The 21439-nt window shown below is 55.1% G+C and overlaps 1 protein-coding gene across 3 annotated transcripts; it reads right to left on the minus strand.

Moving 5' to 3' along the window:
- Nucleotides 1-504: 504 nt before the first annotated feature.
- Nucleotides 505-14282, minus strand: MB (myoglobin). Of its 3 annotated transcripts, none has more exons than XM_081128895.1 (4): nt 14202-14282; nt 10110-10212; nt 4989-5211; nt 505-1176 (listed from the first exon to the last, which is right to left on the minus strand). In XM_081128895.1, the coding sequence occupies exons 2-4, from the start codon at nt 10202-10204 to the stop codon at nt 1030-1032; spliced, it is 465 nt and encodes a 154-aa protein (XP_080985021.1). In that variant the 5' UTR covers nt 10205-10212; nt 14202-14282; the 3' UTR covers nt 505-1029. The 3 variants fall into 3 exon arrangements, with proteins under 3 accessions (XP_080985021.1, XP_080985022.1, XP_080985020.1); XM_081128896.1 differs by having other exon boundaries at nt 14206-14250; XM_081128894.1 differs by lacking the exon at nt 14202-14282 and having other exon boundaries at nt 10110-10526.
- Between the last annotated feature and the right edge of the window lie 7157 nt (nt 14283-21439).

Consider the following 21439-nt stretch of genomic DNA (forward strand, 5'->3'; position numbering starts at 1 on the left):
TGTGCTTGTAAGTTGTTCCCCTGTGTCTGTCCTTTCTCTGTGGCCAGAAGGTCAGCGCTTGTCACGGGCTGGCCGCCTAGCTGTCTCCCTAGCTGGAGTCCCCCCTGCCTCACAAGCCACCATTTGAGCTCTACCACTGACTAGTTAGTGTCCTTGGCTAGTGTTATTTAGGTTGTTAGGACCACCTGACCATCTCCCCTGGTTCTGTGACCCTGCTTCTGGCACAAACCACTCCATGTGACAAAAGTCTGTTGAGCTGCCCACTGTTGCCACCAGACGAGGCTCTCCCCTCCATTCCCCGAGCCCAGCATTGTCCCTGCCACTGAGTAGTGGCCTAAGGAAAGCGGTTCCCGACCTGTCTCCCCTCCCGCTCTCCCCTCCTCTCCCTCCGCCTCCCCACAAGGCTCTCGCACACTCTGTTCCAATGTCTGCCTCCCCACCGGTTGGCCCTAGAAGCCCCTCCTCTTGTTCTAGGGGGTGAAACACTCGGGGCAGAGGCTGTGGTGTAGCAGAGTCTTTTATTAAAACCAGGTGAGACACTCGGTTAGCTGAGAAGGCGCACTTCTGCTCCAGGCACCCCATGCCTCCCTGGGCTGGGTGTGACTGTCCCACCCTGCCCAGACCTCCTTCTCATTGCAAAGGGACGATCTGTGGTGATGGGTCAGAGAATGATTGTGGCTGGGGCTTAGTTTACTGCTTGGATTTGGGGTTAAAGGCGAGGGTGCAGGTGTGGGTCAGTTTGGAGGTTGGAAGGAATTGGGTTGGGATTTAGGTGAGAGGAGAGTTAAGTACGACCCAAACTCTGCAGGCCACAGTGAGCCAAGGGCCAGCTTCTCCCTGCTCCCAAGGCGATGACCCCCCATAGGGACCCACCCCCAGGTGTGTGAAGCCACCTTGCCCACCCCCCTCCCAGCCCACCTCTCATACACAAAACAGACACTCAGAAACTCTATGCGACTACGTGAGATTCGGTCCCCACGCTCCGCTGCGGCCAGGCCCAGGTGGGTGGGGATGGGGGCTGCCGGGGGCTTAGCCCTGGAACCCCAGCTCCTTGTACTTGGCAGCAATGTCGTTCCGGAACAGCTCCAGGGCCTTCTTCATGGCTCCCTGGGCGTCAGCGCCGAAGTCCCCTCCGAGCTTGCTCTGCAGAACCTGGATGATGGCTTCGGAGATGAACTGCAGGGAGGGCGAGAGGGTGCAGGTCACTGGGCCGGGACCCGCAGGGCCGGCTGGAAATCAGACCGAGTCCCATCTCTTTTTTCCCTGGACCATTTATCCAGCACTTACTACACACTAGGCGCATCTGAGCGGTCTCCACAAACTCCTCTAATCCCCACGGCCCTCGAGACAGGGACGGGTCGGGAAACTGAGGCCCATCTTGGTACAGATGAGGAAAGGTTAAGCCGTGTGCGCAAGGTGCTCACCCACTACCCTCCTCAGCGAGTGCTCAGGGCGAGGACCCAGCCGCAGCCAGGCCAGAGCTCAGGGCACTGCCAACTGGGGGGGTGAAGGGAGGAGGGAAATGCTCACGGTCCATGATTTTATCTAGCATTTTGCAGTCAGGAAATCTAGAAAAATCCATTTCCATTTGCGTGTATTTAATTTTTGCATTAAGTACTTAGTGAGGTCATTGCTTTAAATAGCCAGGGGTGGGGCAGGGTATAGAGCATCACATTTTCTGTGCCAAGCACACATTGGAGCTCAGAAATATTGGTGGGAGGGAAGGCGAGAGACGGGGAGGACCGGGCCAGGCCCGCAGCTCACCCCCAGGACCGTAACGTCTTGTGCTGGCTTCACCGCCACCAGCTGTCATGTCCACAGTGTCATCACCAGGAACATGGAAGCAGGAAAAGCTATAGCGCGGGGCTGCTTTGGGACTGGAAGGTCTCATGGATGTAAAATGCTCCTGTGCTGGCCCTGCCCTGTGTTGCTCAGTGGTTAGAGCATCAGCCTGTGCACCAGAGGGTCACAGGTTCGATTCCTGGCCAAGGGCACATGCCTGGGTTGCAGGTTTGATCCCTGGCTCCGGCTGGGGCACGTGCAGGAGACAACCAATCGCAGTGTCTCTCTCACATCGATGTTTCTCTCTCTCTCTCTCTCTTCCCCCTCCCTTCCTTCCACTCTCTGTAAAAGTCAATGGAAAAAATATCCCCTGGTGAGGGTTAACACAACAAAAATGGTCCTGTGCTTTTTCAATGGTTAATCAAGACCTGATGCCAGCCACAGTGCTGGTCAGTAGACCAGGCGGGGTCGTTGACAGAGGCCCAGACAGGGAAGTGGCCAGACTGAGCTCGGAGCTGGAGTTTGCACCCAGGGCACTGTGGACGGCTGACTACCAGAGCCAGAGACAGCCAGTGACTACACGCGGTCGGGTTTTCCCATTTCCCCAGGGTGCCCAGGGTGCAAGGGACCGAAAGCAGGGAATGGGAGGCCGCGTGCTGAGAGGCCTCACAGAGCACGAGTATCAACACCCAGTCAACACCGTGTGGCTCGAAAACCACAAACACCTACCTTTGGGCCTTGATTTGGGGACATATGTCAAGTTCACCTTTAATGTTATAAATGCAACAAAATGAAGTGTGGCTACAGGTGGAGCAAGTCCTGCCCTTGGAGAACTTGGGAGACCTGCGTCCCAGGCCCAGCTCTGCCCTGACCCTCCACCACGTGTGACTTCACCTGTAAAATGGGGGTTCTGATGACCCCATCAGGCCCCCCCAACTCAGCCTTTCCTGAGTCTATGGCAGAGCCACCAATATCTAGAAAATTGTGGGATGGGGCAGCCGGACAAAGGAGAAAAGACAGTGGCCCTTAGCATCTCAGCACCCAAGTGGGAAGGAGCAATTTCTTACGAAGGGCTCGGAAGGAGGGGAAGGGCATTCATGGGGCTCAGTCTTCATTGTTTGCAGTGAATTAGACTTGTTTCCACAGTCCTGGGTTCTAGCCCACTAGCTGGTTCCAACCTGGCTACATGGTTTTTTCTCTCAGCCTCAGTTGCCTCGTCCCTAGAGAGGGGATTGGTCATTCCAGTTGTCCGGTGAGCCCACCATGTGCCGCTGGGGTCAGCAATGGGAGAGGGCCCAGGCCTGCCCTTAAGGAGCGCAGGCCCAGTCATAAGACAGCTGGGTAAAGAAAGAAATCACAGCACAGCCGGGCAGGTGACATAACAGACTGAGGACCAAGAACCTTTGCTGGGGGAGGGCTGGGGACGGAGCAGCTGGCTGCCTGGTGCAGAGGAGGTGGCTTCTGAGCTGAGCCTTGGGCAGGAACAGGGAACAGGGATTTGCCAGGAGGAGAAGGGGAGGGGTCAGGGGGCGCAGTATGTGCAGATCTCAAAGGCGGGAACCGGCTCCTCACGTCTGTGATGCTGAGTAGGTTGGGCAAGCAGGGTTGTTTGTGTGTGATTGGGGGGGGCGTAGGGGTTCGGGGGGTGAGGCTGAAGAGGGGTGGTGGTGCTGCTTGTTGATGGGGGAGATTGTGTCACGGGGAGTAAGAGCTTGGGTTCCAGAGTACCGCAGGTCAAACTGTACCTCCTGGCTTATTAGCTGCCCAACCTTGGGCAAGCTGCTTAACCTCTCTGAGCCCTCAGTTTCCAAATCTTTAAAATGGGGATGAAAAAGTTCCCTGCCTGGGGCAGGGGCTGCTGATTGCCTGCCCATGTTCGTTCTCTCTTCCCTCCCTGCTAACAGAATGCGAATTGTGCTGGAGTGGCAACAGACTCCACTAGCCAGCTTCCCGCGCCCACAGGTGTGGTCTTAGAACTTCCGGCCAACGAGGTGCATGCAAAATTGTTGGAGGAGATTTCTGGGACTCCTTAAACTCCTTAGAAGGGAGCCTTCCTCTCTTCCTCCCGCTTCCTGTTTGGAACATGGACTAGATGGCTGGAGCTCTGGCAGCTGCCTTGGACTGAGTCAACTTTGGATGGCAGAACAGAAAGAGCCTACATCCCTGGGGCGTCCATACCAGCTCTGGACTCCCTACCGCTGACCTTTTGAGTGAGAGAAAAAGGAAACTGAATGCAATTCCTAACCTTTTGGTGTAATTGTGAGAATCCCACACAGTGACCCAGGCAAATCATATCACCATTATCCTTATGGTCATTGCTGCACCCGCCTGCCTGCTGCTCTCACCCCAGAGGATGCACCTATCCACATGACCCTTTGTCCCTGAGCTCCCTAGTGCTCCTGCCACCACATCCCTCCTCCCCTAAGACACCTGAGGCTCTGTCTCTTCATCTGTAAATATGCTGGAACCAATAAAACCAGCCTGCTGGCCACCCCCGCACCAGAGCTGAGCCCCAGTAGCTGAGCTCCTGCCACGTGAGTCCTGCATGTCTCAGACGCTCAGTGCACAAGTTAGAAGCTGGGGTTCTGCAGGAATATAGACCTCATTTGAATCCTGGCTCTGCTATTTGCTAACTCTGTGACCACACACAAGCTATTTAACCCCTCTGTGCCTCCGTTTCATCTGTCAAGTGAGCATAATAATAGTCCTACCTGTGGAGAGAATGCAAGTTGTGCACCTGCCCGGCCGGCATGGCTCAGGGCTGAGCATCGGCCTAGGATCCAGGGGATCACGGTTTGATTCCCGATCAGGGCACATGCCCGGGTTGCGGGCTCGATCCCCAGCAGGAGGTGTGTGTGAGGCAGCCGATCAATAACTCTCTCTCGCATTGATGTTTCTATCTCTCTCTCCCTCTCCCTCTCTCTGAAATCAATAAAATTTTTTTTTTAAAGTTTTGCACCCAATATCTACTCTCCCCTTCATAACGACATACTGATTTGGGAGAAAAATATATACAATCTCAATGACCCCAGGAGGAAGGCAAAGTGGGTGACAGCCCACTTGACAGATGAGGACACGGAAGCACAGAGAGCAGTGACATAGGTCACCCAGCAGGGACTTGAACCCTGCTGGGACTTGAACCCAAATATCATCCCTTTGAGGCCTCTCCTTCTGTCCTCCCACCAGCCCCCGGCCCCGCTTCCCACCTCCAGGTACTTGACAGGGATCTTGTGCTTGGTGGCGTGCGACTGGGCCAGGGGCTTCAGCTCGGCCTCATGCTGTCCCTTCTTCTTGAGGATGCCCCCCAGGGCAGTGAGCACGGTGGTGCCATGCTTCTTCAGGTCCTCGGAGGCCTTCATCTCGTCCTCAGTCTTCAGGTTCTTGAACTTGTCGAACTTCTCCAGGGTCTCGGGGTGACCCTTAAAGAGACTGTGGGCACAAGGAGGGCTGGAGTCAGACCAGGGAACACGCAGTGGGTTCTGGAGGTGGCCAGGCTTGAGTTCAAATCCAGGCTCCCCTGCTTCCCAGCTGTGTGACCTTGGCAACTCACTCCACCTCTCTGTGCCTCAGCTTCCTCACCTGCGACGTGGGGATAACTGGTCACTGTCTATAGGAGTGCTGAGGATTATATGAGGTCGGATGTGCCGAGTGCCACGCAGCAAGTGCTGCGTGAATGCTTGCTACTAGGATTCTTCCCATCTCCCCTCTTCCTTGCTACTGTGAGAGGCAGGGAGGAAAGACATCGTCACCTTGCACCCTGGCCTCACCCCAACTTTCTCTAAGTGGTTTGTAGAGTAGATGTCAGAGGAGCATCAAGGGTGTAGCAGAGACGGGCCAAAGGGCACTGGATTTGCTGAGTACCTGCCACCTGCAGGCCCTGTGCTGGGCTCTGCACCTGCACTTCCCTTAGGGCCATATGATCCCCACTTTAAAGATGAGGAAACAGGAGCTAGGAGGTGCGAAGGCCTAGTTCAATATTACAGGGCTGGTGTGCACAAAAGCCAGACTGAAATCAGGTCCGAGTGACTCAAAATGTAGTCGGTGCTGGGGACCATCTCTGCAGTTTCCTGCCCAGGGCTCATCCTTGCGTTGCTTAAATACTTCCAGCTACAGGAGGCTCACTACCTGTGGGAGCTGTTCCACTCCAGAGCCACTCTCAGGCTCAGAAAACTCTTGCTTTTTTTGAGCCTAAGCTCTGATTCCCTGCACCTCCCATGCCCTTCACAGTACAGATGGCGAGGGGCCCTGGTGAGAGCTACCTGCCAAAGACCAGGTCCTCGCTCCAGCCAAGGACCCAGGGAGCTGGCCACAGAGGGATTCTATTGTAATCCTGAGCAGGCACCTCCAGCCTTGGACCCATCTTTCCTGCCATGAGAAGGCTGGTGTTGGTTAAAGGGAGTCATATCTGGCCCTGGGGTGATTTTCCCCATTTCACCCATGGGCAAACAGAAGACCACAGTGGTAAGTGACTAGCCCAGGGCCACACAGCCAGTTGGTGACAGAGCCCAGACCCGAACCCAACACTGGACGAGGTCTCCATAACTCACGCTTTCTCCCTCGGGCTGCACCCTGAAACATGTGTAGGAGTAACCCCGCCTGCCCCAGCTTTCTCTCCTCCTGCCTAACGGCTTCAGTTCCTCGAAAGCTTCCTCCTTTGTACATTCCTGGCTCTGCGACACCCTTAAACCTATGGACACACACACAAGTATGCTCCAGACAGCACGGACAGGGAGCACTTCCTTTCCCAAAGGCCGTATCCCCAGCTCTCCCAGAAGGCCCAGGGCTGACCACAGACTAGACGTGCCCAAAGTCACCTCCTCACCCTGGGGCCCGGGCCAAGCCTTGAGTGTCACTGATAGCTCATCTCTGGCACCTTTCACCCAAGGGTCCATGGCTCCTGGCTATTATTATCTGGTGACAATGATCCTGGAACTCCTGTCTGACAGAAGTGAGACCCAGCACCCAAAGGTGGGGGCCTGATGTCGGGACACTGGAAGGAGACTGGGACAGAATGGGGCCAAGGACCTGGGACCCAAAGGGGCTAGGGATCTCAGGCATTTTGGGTGCCCCCTCCCCCCAGATGCCTGGAAGAAAGAACATGGGACTGAGAATTAAAGAAGCTGAGTTTTGGCCCCAGCTCTGACTCCAATGTGCTGTGTGACATTCAAGAAGCCACGCAACCTCTCTGAGTCTTGTTTCACCTGCCTGTAAACCAAAAGGGTCGGTCTAGCTGATTTCTCAGCCTTCAAATTCTTAGGCTTGACCCCCGTCTCACCCTCTACTCTGAGCACCAGTCAGCGGCAGAAGGAGCCCAGACCTATTTCATATAATACCGGAGAGTTTGTCTGATGAGTGCCCGCTGCTCTCAGTGCCTGCAGCTGAGAGCCCCAGGGCAGCCGCAGGGGGCCATACCCAGACTTGCCTGACAGCAGCAACCCCCAAAGTGAGCTCACATAGCACCTCACCTTGCGGAAATGGGTGGGGGCGTTTCCCTCGCCTTGTGTTTCCATTTCCAATTCCATCACTGACCTGCCCGGCTTATCACAGGGCTGCAGGCAGGTCAGAGAGAAAGGAGGCCACTTCCCGGCTGTCTGCTGAAGGACACCATTCAGACACCGAAACCAAAGACTGAGGACTGTCGGACCTGCGGAATTCTCTGCTCCAGGACCAAAGAACCAGAGTGGGGATGGGCACTCATCTCTAATGTGCCAGGGTCGTGGGGCAACACAGCACAGCAGTGAGAGCCGCAGCGCTGGATCCAGGCTGCCTGGGTTTGAATTCCAGCTGTGTGGCTTCGGGCAAGTTACTTAACCTCTCTGTTAAATGTGGTGATAATAATCATTCTAACCTCATAAAGTTGTTGCGAGGCTTAAATGAGTTAATACGTGCGAATTACTTAACACGGCCTGGCAGTCGGTGTGCACTGTTCAAATATTTGCTGCCCGCTTTCTAGTCCTACAGCCGCCATCGCCTCCCTCCCCCTCCCCGCGCCTCCGCGCAGCAGCAGCGTGCCTGGTAGGGGCGGGAAGCCTGGGCTCTGCTGGGCTCTGCTGGAGCTGCCACTGGCTAGCTGACCCCGGGCCAGGCTTCCCCTCTGCGCTATGAGAATTACTGGCCAAGGCAGTGATTTTCAAACTGTTCATGACCTCGACATCCTTCGTTCAAATGCAAAACTAAAGCAAGAAAACTTGGGGCAAGAGAAGGAAAGGCAGGGGCCCGGGGCCCACTCAGCAACCCCCTCGCTCCTGAAGCCCCACTCCTGGAACTGGGTTCTCCAGCTGCCCCTCCAGCTTTCACGTCCTGAAGTTTACGATCGTGAGCTTGCGGTGAGCCCTCAGCGGTTTATTCACAGGCTCAGCTGAACCGAATCGCCTCTTTTGTAATCAGAGGCGTGGGAGAAATGACCTTCCAGGTCCATTACCTGGGGCAGAACCAAGAGGCCAGGTCACCCAGGGGCACTGGCAGGCCTGGGAGTGAGCATCCTCTCCCCCCCCCCCCCAACACTGAGAAGGAAGAACCAGTTGTCGTGGCCTCTGCGTGTCCCACAGCCTAAGATGTGATAGGGCATCTTAAGGAGCCACGAGCCTTAGGCATCACGTCTTGTCCCTGGCACCTGGCCCGTGGCACCGCTCTGATCCACCCTGGGAAGGGAGAAAATGTTTCTCCTGATGACACAATACCCGAGTCTCCTTCAAGACATCCAGTCACTGCCTTGGGGCTGGCAGCCCTCAGAGCTCCTTGGAAAGACTCCGCTCTGCTAACTAGTCTCCCACCCCGACTCCCCTGCCCCCTCTCCAATAGCAGGGACAAAGGACTCGGAGGATGCCAGGGCAGGAGGGCGGGAAGGACCTCAGAGACATGGCAGAAAACGCCTTCACTTAACCAATAGGAATTAGGACCCAGAGAAGAACAGTAACTTGTTCAAGGTCACACAGCAAATTGGTGCTTGAGGAATTTATGTCAACTTGGGGGGAAACCTTTTATCCAATCAAACAGGACCCGTTGTAGCCCCAGCAGTCAGATGACAGAGCCAAGAGGAGAAAGATATAAGAAAATGCCCTGAGATACCAGTTAGAGTCAACAGAGAACGTCCTTGACTGTCCTTCCTCAAGTGTCCTAGTGTGGGCCACGAAGGGCTCGAACTTCGGATAACAGAGCTTCCAGGACCGACCATTGTCCCCGGACATGAGATCTGGAGATGGGCGAAGCCCAGGGGAGACCGAAAAGGCATCTGAGTGGAGAGGAAAACCTGCTCTGGCTCAGAGCGAAGGAGAAATTCATCTGTGAATTAAAGTGCGAAGGACAACGCACTCACTCCTGGCAACCCCGCAGCCCCTACCGAGCACGGAAATGCTGACTTAGGCCACATCGGGCACCTGACCTGCGCTGTCCCGGAGCACGAGAGACGAGGCTCGGAGAAGAGGAGCGTCGATCACCATTTGGGGTGGAGGGCAATGGGAAAATGAGATTCCATTTACAAGTCACAAGCCATCCCAATGTAGGAAACTTGGAACTTTTCTCGGGTTTACTTGGGGACCCCTTGCTGTAGAAGGCAAGATGTGTTTGGAGACCACACCTATCTGAGCCCTCAGATTCAAGACATGCTCGAAGTCAAAAGCCACTGATGGGCCTCTGTCCTCTGCTTTCTGATGACAATACCGCAAAGGTCCCTAGGCTGGGCTTCATCTACAACAGTCATTAACATCTAGAGTTCACTATATGCCAGGACCGGTGCCGGGCCCCTCACACGCATCATCTTATTTAATTCTCACTTCTCCTCTGGAATGCAGATTTGGGGATCTCCCTCATTGTGCAGGAGAAGAAATCGAGGCTCGGAGAGGTTGTGGACCTTCCCACGGGTCCCAGGGCCACTTAGGGGCAAAGCGGGTCTAGAGCTACCTGTCTCATCTTGAGGGCCAGGTCTTAGCCTAGACACTGCACAGGCTTCAGTGGATGGGTGACTCTGGGGGGCGTTGTCCCCTCTCAGCCCTTGCTGCCCTCACCCAGTGAGCGAGGCAGCTGGATAAGGTCACTCGTGGCCCTTGCTAACTCTGGCTGCCTAGAAGTCCTCTTGGTGGGCTCCAGGCATTCAGGGTTTGACCATCGGGCTGCTCCCAACTGCTGCCGTGGGCATGGGGTGGATTCCCTGCCCTGCTCTGACCCCCACCCCTGACTTAGAAGCAAAAGAAAACCAAATGGGGGCTCAGTCAGCAAACTCAACTAGCACAGCCAACTGGTCAACCCAGGGGCAAACATCCCACCCAGCTGCCAGGCAGCCTTGGTCTTTGGCAAGTAGGTGATAGGACGGTGGGATCTCTCCTTTTTACCTGATGAGGACGGCCTGCCCGTGGCCCGGGATGTCAGCCTCCACCTTCCCCCAGGCATTCAGCACCAGCTGCCATTCCCCGTCGCTGAGCGCCATGGCGAAGTCTGGAGAGGACAGGAAGAGCAGGTGTAGGTCGACTGGGTGTCCTGGCCCTGACAGCTGGGATTTGAGGCTGGCCGGCCCCGAAGGGGTTTTATACCTTCCCGGTGCTTGACACAGATCACTTGACAGCTTGCTCCCCTCAACCCCCGCCCCCATGCAGGGGTCTAATCTCTTCCTTTCTCTCGCCCTCACATGGAAGCTATTTTGGGGCAGGTGCCATTGTGGGGAGGTAGGACAACTCAGGCCACTCAGAGGTGGGGGTGGCTGTGTGTGTGGAAAGAGCGGGGAGAAGGTTGAGCCACTGTCTGGACTTTCAAAGGCCAACAGAAAGGGCACCACCGAGGCCGATGCCAGCAGCCTGAAACCCAACCCTCCTGCCGTCAGCCGGGGGGACTGGCAGGGCTCATCGCTCTCCTGGTCCACGCTCGTCCCGCTTTGTCAGAACGCCCCTCACCCAGCCCGAAGTGGTGGGAGGACCCGAGATGGTTTTATGCTTATAGCTGGCAAACCCAGACAAATCCATAGCCTTTTGGAGTCTGAGTTTCTCTCACTCCACCCAGAAAACCGGCTCCGTGACCTTGCTCAAATATTGCCCTCTGAAGAGCTTTGCTTGGCGTACCCCTCAAGGCACCGTTCATTGCTTTCTGCTTCCACTTATCTATCGGGGGTCCTGTCATATTGCCCCTCACTGCATCGTATTTCTTTGTTTCCATTCGACCGACTCTCCCCTCAGCCCTGTGCTGGGTGCCAGACCCTGTTCCAAGTACCTCACGCCTGGTAACCCATCCTGACACACTGGCATTGTCCCCATTTAACCGAGAGGAAGTTAGGGAAGCTCGCCACCGTCGCCCAGCTAGGGGACGGAAGAGCTGGAATTCAAACCCAGACAGTGGGGCCCCTGAATCCCTAACTTTGATGGTCAAGTGGCCAGGGCCTGTTTCATTCATCTGAGTATCTCTTGGGCTTCACACAGGTCTTGTACCGGGTTCAAATTAAATAAGTGCTCGCTGGATAACAAGAGGATGGCCTTGCACGGGGTGAGTGAAGGTGACTGGCCCTTAAATCCACCCACCCCCCGTCACCCACCTGCTGGCCCATCCGTTCATTCGTCCGTCGCCCATCCTCCCATTCGTCCATCGCCCATCCGCCCGTCGTTCATCCAGCACACAGCTAGAGAGCACCTACTGTGTGCCTGAAACTGTGCTACGTCCAGAGGACAACAAAACCAAATGAGACCTATCTCTGTGTTCAAGAAACTCCCAGTCTCCTTGGGGAGACGCGGAGGAGGAATGCGCTTCAGCAGTTAGTCTAGCGCCGTGGCCGAGGCCCGCACGAGGCCCGCACTCCACGCGCACGGGATTTTACAGCTACGAAGGGCCTGCGTGGGCAGGATTGCATCTAACCCTTACGGTGGCCCATTTTACAGCTGTGGACAATGAGGCTAAGGAAGAATAGGCGAGCGGGCTGACGGCCCTGGGCCTGTGCTGGACGTCGGTTCTGACTACCCTCCATACACGCTCTTTCCAAAAGTAACTGTCCCGCCCCAGCCCTGCCGAGGGGCAGGCCCAGCAGCCACGCTCGCTGTCCCCGCAGCTTGCTGCCCGACTCAGCTGACAGGACCGGAGCTGGCGCCTGGCCTGAGGCAGCCAAGGGCAGGGCCTGTCCCACAGCCGGTGTCTATTGGCCGAGTCAATCAGGTCCCCTCTTCAGAATGTGGACAGGCGCGTCGGGCAGGAACTGACTAGGTAGCAGGAAATGCAGAGGCCAAGAGTCCGCTTCGCGGCCAGCATTAAGAACCCCGAACCCGGAGCCTCCCTGCCTCCTGGGCTCCACCATGACCTCCATGATGATCTGCTTAAAGCCGCGCCCAGCGGCCATCTGAGGACTGCCTTGGGCTGCCGCTTGCTACACAACCCCCTGTGTATCCTTTCAATGAGCCCCATTTGTTTATTGAGTCAGCTGCTCCCTATCAACCCAAAGGGTCAAGCGCCTGCCCCTGACAATGTGCTCAGAAGTCAACCACGAGTCCTCACCCAGGAGGCAGAGCAGGGGGACCACCAGGAGCTCATCCAGCTTCAACGGTGGAAGATGCAGCAGCAAAATCAGTAGCTAAAAATGCTATCAGGATTTTTCAGGGGGCCATGATTCATTCATTGGTTTTCATTCATTCATTCCTTTGTTCATTCATTCAACAGCCTGGAACTGAGGGCCCACTCTGCTCCAGGCCCAGGATTGAAAGGAAAGGTGACTGTGAGGTCTGCTCAGACCCCTGCTCAGGCCCACAGCAGCCTCAGCCCTACTTCTGCTCACTTGCCTGGCTGGCTATTATCCCACCTGCCTGTAAGGAAGCAAAGACTTGAAGGTTGGCAAGCGGCAGAGCTGAAAACCAAACTCGAATCTACAGCTTTTCTCCCATCTCCAGCGCCCGAGTTGTCTGGGGACAGCCTGAGTATTTAAAATCTCATCAACTCATTACCAACGCTAAAGTGTTTAATATGAAGCTGTCACCCCTTGGCAGGCACCCGCATTAACTGGCACGCTCGTGGAAACCTGTGGCTCTGAAGTCTTTGAACCTTTTAAGTTTTACCATTTAAGCTAATAGGAAGGAGCCAACATCTGTTTGTACTTACACATCTCTACAACAGAGCAGGCGTTGCCTAACGGTTGCTATGGCTACCTGGAGTCCCAGCTCTGTTTGGGGGCTATAATTATCCCCGTGGCAGCCTTCGAGTGGCCAGAGAGGGAAGCTGGAGGCGCATGAAATAGGAAAGCCATGCTGCCTTTGCGTGCACAACTTTCTGCAGCCTTGCACACTTGTGTCACACATTCACACACACACACACAGGTGGGTTAGTTTGACACCCAGTGGGGCAAAACTGGATCCCACCTACTCAGACTCTTTTGAATGTGAAAATCTGAGACTTGTAGAATCATCCTCAAGTCTGCAAATTCTGGAGTCTTGAGACCCCAGAATTAGAATTCTAGAGTGCTCAAGTCTTCAGCTTTCACCACTCTGGAAACTTGGGTTCTAGGTTCCAGAATCATAGAAAGGTAGAGATAGAGAAGTCTAGAATCATAGGGCCAGAGTATCCTGAAGCTAACAGGCCACCTTCAATGGTGTCTTGTCCAAGTTCCCACTAAATGCAGCAATTCTTCCTAAAGATCATTGTTGAGCATCTGCTTGACTACTCCCAGGAGCAGTGAGGTCACTACCTAAAGCTTTAAAGAGGCTTCTTTATATTGAACCAAAATACGCCTTCTTGTCACACTTACTCCCTTGTCCTGGCTCTGCTGGCTCCTTGGGGGTTTAGAGGACCAAACAGGTCTCTCTCACGAGGAAAACTGCAGGTTCACCCAAGACTCCTTGTACAGACCAAACACCCCCAGGTGTCTAACTGAGCACCTGCCCTGGCAGAGTAAGCCGGGAGCCTGCCTGGTGGGGGAAGACCAGCTCTGTGCTTCAGTGTCTCATCACAAACATACACAGAGAGAACTCCCTAGCAAGGGGCTTCCAGCACCCACCACACAGGTTTGAGTCCCCAGGTGGCTGTGCACCAGGCCCCTTTCAAGGGACACAAATCTAGCCCAGGTGACCTGGGAATTGCTACCCCTTGGGCATCCAGCAACTCCCTGCAGGAATGGGGGGCGGGGTACACTTTAAGATGCCACCAGGGAGACCAAGGATGGAAAGGAGAACACTTTGGCTCTTCAAAGCCAGGGGTCCCCTCAACCTTGGCCTCTGCCCTTCCTCCTCGCGGAGCCGCCCCCTGGAGGCCAGCCTGGACGATGCCTCCTCCCGCCCAGCTCGGCCTGCCCCTTCCTGGAAGGGTCTGTCCCCTGAACCAGTGCCAGCCAGACTCAGAGCGGGGCTGGGCCCGGAGCCTGCAGAACCAGCCTGAGGTCCTCAGTGGGGCAGTGGGATCCCCTAACTTGCCCCAGACCCCACTCAGGCCCCCCACCCACTCCTCCCAGCCCCTGGCAGCCACCGTACCAACCACGTCTCCCCTTCTCCCCAGCTGTCCTCCTGGAGCCTCCAGCCAGGCGGCAGGGCTGGGGGTGGGGAGAGGTGTCTTATAGCAGCTGGGGAGAGGCCCAGGGAACTAAAAATACAGCTCCACCGCAAGGCTCCTCCTCTCCCTGGAGGCCCAGAGGGGCTTACTGGAGGGGGCTGGCCGGGACACAGGATCCCAATATTCCAGGCAACAGGTGTAGCCTGGGGACATTGCCTTCTTTCCCCTCCGCTTTCCTCCCAGCCTCCGGATGGCTCCTCCAGCCCCACCTCACACCTGTCACCTGGTTGGAGCCCAGCCCCACCGCCACAGCACCCCCTCCCTTCCCGGCCCACCTCACAGAAACAGCTCTCCTGGGAATCCTCCCCTGCGCTACTCCCTCCCAGCAGGTGTGTCCTCTCCCCCTCCAGGCTCCAGCACAGGTGCAGCCCTCTCATCTCTCTCTGCTTTGGAATATAGCACAGCTCCCCATTGCTACCCTGTGAGCTTCTCAGAAGCAGAAATGTAAACGCCACAGACATCCACTGCACTTTCTGCACCCCAAGGCCCTGCCTCTCCCAGCAGCCCTTTTCAATAGACATTTTTATAAGCCCACTGAACACACGAGGAGACTGGGGCACAGAGAAGTTAAGTGACTTGCCCAAGGTCACACAGTTAGGAATTGCCAAGCATGACATTTGAGCCCAGGCAGAGTTTGTGCTTCACAGATAGGAACTGGTCTAACTTTTGGATCCTTCCTCTTTCCCTTCTCACCTTTCTAACGGCACGTAGCAAAGGGCCAGGTCAGTAAGCTCTTTGAATGTTTATTTTACTGAACTGAGTCCTCCAAGGTCTTGGCTCCGTGGGGGTGAAGGCAAAGACAGCTGGAAGGTTAGCAACTGGGAGGCCCGGCTGCCCTCTCGTGGCAGCAATGGGAAAAGCCTCTGCCTCGGGCTCAGCCCTTCCACACGGGCCCAGCCTCCCAGCCGACCAGGATGGTCTTTCCATCTGCATATTCGCAGCACCGACCTGGAACGGCTTAACAAGTTCCTAAAAGATGAATAAGCCATGGTCCTTGCCCCCCGATCGACTCAAAGTCCAGTGGAGGGAACACCCCAAAGGGATTGGGAATGCAACAGAGATTTGCGGTGACATCTACATGGAGAAGACCTGCTGGCAGAGGTGACGATCGGTTGGACCCAAAAGTACGGAGGAGCATTCTGCAGGGTCCCCTAAGTGCGGGTGACAAACTGTGTGTGCCAAAGCCCAACGGATGCGGGGGACACATGGGGACAGGGTGCTGTGGAAGGTGAGACCTCCTGGGAAAGTCTCCCGTGCCAGAACAAGGGTGAGGGACTTAAAAGTGACAGTTCTGTTCCACAAGCACTCAAGCTCGCCTGCTGCCAGGCTCTGTGCCGGGCCTTGGGGAGACCCGGGGGGCACCACACAGTCCCCGAGCTTTAGGGGTGACGGGAGGGAGGGATGTGTACACAGAGGCTGACAGTGCTCTGAGACAAGGACAGTACCAGAGGCATTTAAGTGTAGGGTTAAAGGCTTTGGAACCAGATGCTTGGATTAGGTGCTTGACTCACTGTGTTTTATTTTTATGATCCAGGGAAACTATCATAACTTTCCAGGGCTTTTGTCTTTTTATCTGTAAAAATGACAGCTTTGAAAATAATTACCTGTCTCAAAGATCGTCTTGAGGATTAAAACAGGGGGTACATGTACAAGACTCAGCATGATGCCTAGCACACAGTAAGTGCTCCATAATTGCTCACAGTGATACAAGGTACAAAGCAATCACAAAGGAAGAAATGACTCATTCCACCAAGGAACGTATAACAGAGAAGATGGTGCCTGAATGGGAATTTGAAGGGTCCATAAGGGTTTATTAGGAGCAAAGTGAGGAAAGGATATTCCAAGCACAAGGACCAAAACATTTAAGGACGTGGAGGTTGGTGTGTTAGGACCAGGTTTGTTTGTGGGCGATGGAAATTCCAAAATAACATGGTTTCAGCAGGAGAGGCAGTGGTGCAGGGCTGGTATGGTAGATAACAGTGTCGGGGACCTGGCCTTTGTCCACTTTAGTGCTCGGCCATGTTACACACATGGCCTTCACCTCTTGATCCCAGCTGGCTGCTTGAGCTCCAGCCATCACGTCATCATCCCAACCAGCAGGAAAGCAAAAAGGGTGAAGAAGACTGCGCCCCCTATCTTCAGGGACACTTTCAAGAAGTGGTCATCAATACTTCTTCTCACTGCACATCACATGGCCACACCTCTCTCCAAGGAAGGCTGGGAAAGGCAGCCTTTATTATCATTCAGCCATAATCCCCAGATAAAAATTGAGAGTTCTAAACAAAACCAATCGGACTCACAGATACAGACGACAGACTGGTGGTTACCAGAGGGGAAGAGGGTGGGGGGAGAGTGAGATGGGTAAAGGGGTCAGCTATGTGGTGGAGCATGGAAACCAGACTTTCGGTGGTGAGGACACTAGAGTGCATACAGATATGAAACCACAGTGGTGTGCACCTGAAACTTATATAATGCTATTAACCAATGTTACCTCAATAAAAATAAATAAATTCAAAATAAGAAATTAAAACTGAGATAGAAGGGAGTTTTATAAATTGGGAAGAAGGGAAGGAAGTAAATTGAATGTAAATTAGAAATTTCTGCCCAGAAGTTGTAAAAAGAAAAACAAATATTTTGGTGTTTCTGTGGTGGAAAAAGTGAGGGAGGGAGTGACGGAAGATGTGGCCAGGGAAATAAACACAGGCCCAAAGTGGTCGCGGTCGGAAGGACTGCGGGTTTCAGGCAGGGGAGGGCGCGGCCTGGTCTGCTGTCAGAACCCCCACTAGTGCGGATGGGGATCAGGTAATGGGGGGCAGGCCTCCCCAACACTTTATCACAAATGTTCACACATGCAGCAAAGGGGAAGGCTTTGGAGTGAACACCGTATACCCACCACCGAAGCGCTACCACTGACATTTTACCAGTTTTACCACATACCTCCCCACCCCTCCGTGGCCACCCGCCTTTCTTATTTTTGTGGCATTTCAAAGTAACTTGCAGACGACCGTCCTGTCCCACCACTTCCCCTAAATACCTCAGCCTGCCTGCCCTTAAGGAGAGTTCAATATTTGCATTTTTTTCTTTTGATGTCAAATTTCCATCCAATCCAATGCATGTCTGAAGCTGCATTTGCTGCATTTTGATGAATTCATACACCGGCATAACCCCAACCCCCTATCAGGATAGGCGCATTATCAGCACCCCAAAAAGTGCCCACATGTCCCTTCCGGGCCGCCCCCCGCCCCCCACCTCTCAGACGCAGCCTCGGCCCTGATGTCTTGCTCCATTTGCGGAAGGGAGACCTCTTAGAGCCTGCTGTGGCACCCTGTCTGGGGAGGGGGCAGGGCCGAGGGACAGAGAGGAAGGGGGACAGGCTCTGCTGGGGAGGCTGGGGAGGGGGCAGTGAGTGACCCTGCAGATGATGGCGCCATTTACTAAAGCGGGAGGGGACAGGTCTCTCTTGGGACAGTAGCATCTGGAGTGTTTGCCGGACATCTGTCCAGCAGGCCTGGGGATACCCATGCGTCCCCGAGACTTGCACCCCTGGCAAGGTGGCATCAGGGAGGTGGCCGTGGTTCTCCAGCCTCTACGTCACCCACAGCCCAGCTCTAGTAGCCACAGGACTCCTGCCACCGCAGGGGACCCCTCCTCCGCTGTCCTGTGAGGAAGAAGGCCACGGCCCTGCCTTCGCCAGGCCGCTGTGTGGGCCTGGAGATGGCACAGGGCGTGCCTGCCTCTGGTGGGCAGGGCGCAGAGAGGAGCCCTCACTCCCGGGGGCAGGGCTGGCAGCGCCCACCCGGCGGGCCCCTTGCCCCTCCTTGCAGCCTGTCTCCCAACTTGGACAGCCATGTACCCCTCCTGTCCCTCCACCTCCACCCCTTCCCCAAGCCCTCCCCCGCCTCAGGTCCGAAAGCCCCTCGGGGGAAGGATGCCGGCTCTGCTGCCTGGGAGGGAACAGTGGGAGCAGAGACACAACATGAAGCAGGGGCCCACAGCCAGACGCGGGTGGGCGTCCTCTCATCTGCCTAAAATCACCGCAGCACAGAGCAGTTTCTCCAAACCCGCTTGTCGGCAGGAGATGCTCCGTCCTCCCATTCGCGGGACTTGGGGTGAATCCTTGGGAATGAATCTGCTGACCTCCTCCTACCCAGAGGGGACCGGCCCGCACTCTGAGCTCCGGCACAGAACACCCTGGATTTACCTGGCAATTAGGAGAAGCCTCAGTTTACCCCATCCGCACAGGGCCCGAGACTGAGTTAGTGCCGAGGAAGCAGCAGGTCACCTGGGAGAGGACGTCGCGAAGAAGAGAAGGACCCTGACCTTAGGAATTGGGGAGGGGGGAGGAGACGGAGACGGAAACCTCCAAGGACAGCCGGAGCCCTGAGGAGCTCAGGGCGAGGGTGACAGGTCAGGCCTGATCTGGAGGGCGGAGGAGAGGGAGCCGTGCGGGAAGTGCGGGCAAATACGAAGGACTCCTCTGTTCCAGGCGTGGGTGAGGGCTGAAGCGCAGGCAGACGTGCCAGTGTGAGTTAGAGCACTAGCTGCTGTGAAGACAACCCCCCAAATCTCGGGGTTCATTAGGTCTTAACGATGGCTTCCTAGGTTTGGTTCTCAGTTACCTCATAATTCAAAGCAAGCTGGGGACCGGACTCTGCTCCACAAAGTGATCCAGGGACCCAGTCCCCTCCCCCAAGGACTTCAAAGACCTTGGATCCCTCTGTACCCAGCAGGCAAACAAGAGAGAAATAAATGTGAATAAAATAAATGTGAATAAATGTGAATGTTTTATGGTCTCGCGGACAGATGAGAAAGATGAGCCGGGAACAAACATTCATACAAATAACGTCTCAACATCCCACAGAGCACACAGTGGGCGCTCAGTATCTGTTAAAGCTCCCGGATCGCACCCGCCACCCAGCGCCCTACCCTGTAGGTGAGCCGATCACTGAACCGCCTGGCAGGTGGGGAGAGGGGCAGGTGAAAGGGGCTGGGGGAGGGCGATGGCACCGGGCGGTGGGGTCTGTGATGGTTAGAAAGGCGTTCTCAAAGTGTGGGCGTTGGAGCAGGACCTGGAAAGATTGGATCAGAGAGTTACGGAAGCAAGAACGTGTATAGAATATTCTGGAAAACCCCCGAGAAGATCAGCTCATCCGGTCAGAAGTTCCGTGAAGCAGATTGGTGGTGGGTGAGTTTGGAATGCAGATAAGGAATGACTTTGAATTTAGGAATTTTGGCAGCTCTTCAGCAGGCCCTGAGGAGTGGCTGTGGCTGTGGCTTGGGGTGCGGCCAGGGGAGGGGGTTCCCGGCCATCTGGGATGGGTCAGCATGGTCAGTTAAAATTAGTCACAGTGGCCCAGCACTGAGGAGCCAAAGGCCAACAGTTGCTCGGGCTCCTGTGGCAACAGGGTGTGTTTCCCTGAGGACCTCCGGCCTTCCTGTTTCGGACTGGGGGGCTCAGAGTGGGAGCGCGTGCTCTGGGCTGTCCCCGGACCTCCGCTCTGGGCTGTGGCGCAGCTCCTCCAGGCTTCTGACCTTGGCAGCAGGAGGGGCGGGTGAGAGCAGCCTCTCTTGACCGGAGTGGCCTCCTTCCACCTTGCCGGCCCTTCCTTCAGGGGTTTCTTCACCAGTAAGACCAGTTGGTAGGCTCTCCATGAGGCAATATTCACAACTGTAACTGTAAAGTGGATAATGGTTGTAAGCTTTTAAATTATGCATTATTGCCCGGCCGGCATGGCTCAGTGGTGAAGCGTTGACCCATGAACCAGGAGGTCATAGTTCAATTCCTGGGCAGGGCGACATGCCCAGGTTTTGGGTTCAGCCCCCGGGGTGGGGGGAGGTGCAGGAGGCAGCCGATCAATGACTCTCTCATCATTGATATTTCTAACTCTCCCTCTCCCTTCCTCTCAATGAAATCAATAAAAACATTTAAAAAATTTTTTTAATTATGCATTACTCAGTAGGCTCAATACAAAGTCCCATCCTTTGCCTTCCCTCTTGTCCCATACACCCACCCAGGCACCATGTAGGAGGGGGAGAAAGTGTGGTGAGGTTAGGAACCCGGCGAGGGGGTGGGGGGCTCGCTGAGATACTGAGTACTTACTAGGAAAGACTGAGATCCTGTGAACTGGCTCATCTAAGCCCACACCCCACCCCTGAGCACACGCGCGCACACACACACACACACACACACACACACACAGCAGAGGGTGCTTATCAACAACAGGCAATGTAGTATAGTGGATGCTAGAGCCAGACTACTGGGTTTGAATTCTGGCTACACTGTTTGCTAGCTGTGTGACTTAAGGCAAGTTACTTAACCTCTCTGTGCCCCAGTTTCTTCATCTGTCAAATGGCAGTCATAACAGTACCTGCCTCATAGGGTGTTGTGAGATTTAAACTGGGCAAAATACTTCAAACTATGCCTGGCACAGAGTAAGCTCTCAGCACATGGGTGGGCTGATGGTCTCAGTTATAGCTAATAAACCACATTTTATAAAAGAAACCACCTTTGTTTACACATCTTAGTTGAAATAGATGGTGACACTTGGTGAGTAAGGTCCTTCTCCCTGATCCACTGTGAGGCGCACGAAAGCGGGTCCCATATCCGTCTTGTATGTCCACTGCCTGGTACGAGGCCGAGATCACGCTGATAAGAGCTGGGCCAACCCGCTCGGCACCACGCCGCGAGCAGGCGCTGCTGGCCTGGCCCCGAGTCCTTCACGTGCAGAGGCTCGTTCAGTCCTCCAGCCACCCTGAGCAGGAGTGCCTGGTAAATGTTTGTTGAATAAGGAAATGCCTAGATCCTGGGACCAGGTAGATAATGGATGGAGAAATGCTTTGTAAACTGTAAAGTGCACAACTTGAGGATATGAAACACTTAGCGCCTCTTCCTGGAGGGTCTAGGGTCCCATGCTATTGTTGGCTCAGCGGCAGTGCCTTGGGGGAACACAGCCTTGGTTTATGGCTGCACTGCTCCTGGGTCTCCCTCTGTCCTCACATGGCCTGCCCCTCTGTGTCTCCTCTTCTGTCTCTTTTAAGGGCACTGTCATTGGATTTAAGACCCACCCTAAATCCAGGATGATCTCTTCTCGAGATCCTTAATCACATCGGCAAAGACCCTATTTCCAAATAAGGTCACATTCATGGGTGCCAGGGTGAG

This window comes from Miniopterus schreibersii (genome assembly GCF_964146895.1).
Source record: "Miniopterus schreibersii genome assembly, chromosome: 2".
Classification (NCBI taxonomy): Eukaryota; Metazoa; Chordata; class Mammalia; order Chiroptera; family Miniopteridae; genus Miniopterus; species Miniopterus schreibersii.

Excerpts from the sequence above, each read along its gene's own strand:
- MB (XM_081128894.1), bottom strand. The coding sequence starts at position 10,366 with ATGGGGGCGGGGGTTGAGGGGAGCAAGCTGTCAAGTGATCTGTGTCAA. Across the intron at positions 5,212-10,109 it reads GGGCAGGCCGTCCTCATCAG|TCTCTTTAAGGGTCACCCCG; the intron begins GTAAAAAGGAGA and ends TTGTGCCCACAG. Across the intron at positions 1,177-4,988 it reads TCCCTGTCAAGTACCTGGAG|TTCATCTCCGAAGCCATCAT; the intron begins GTGGGAAGCGGG and ends CCCTCCCTGCAG.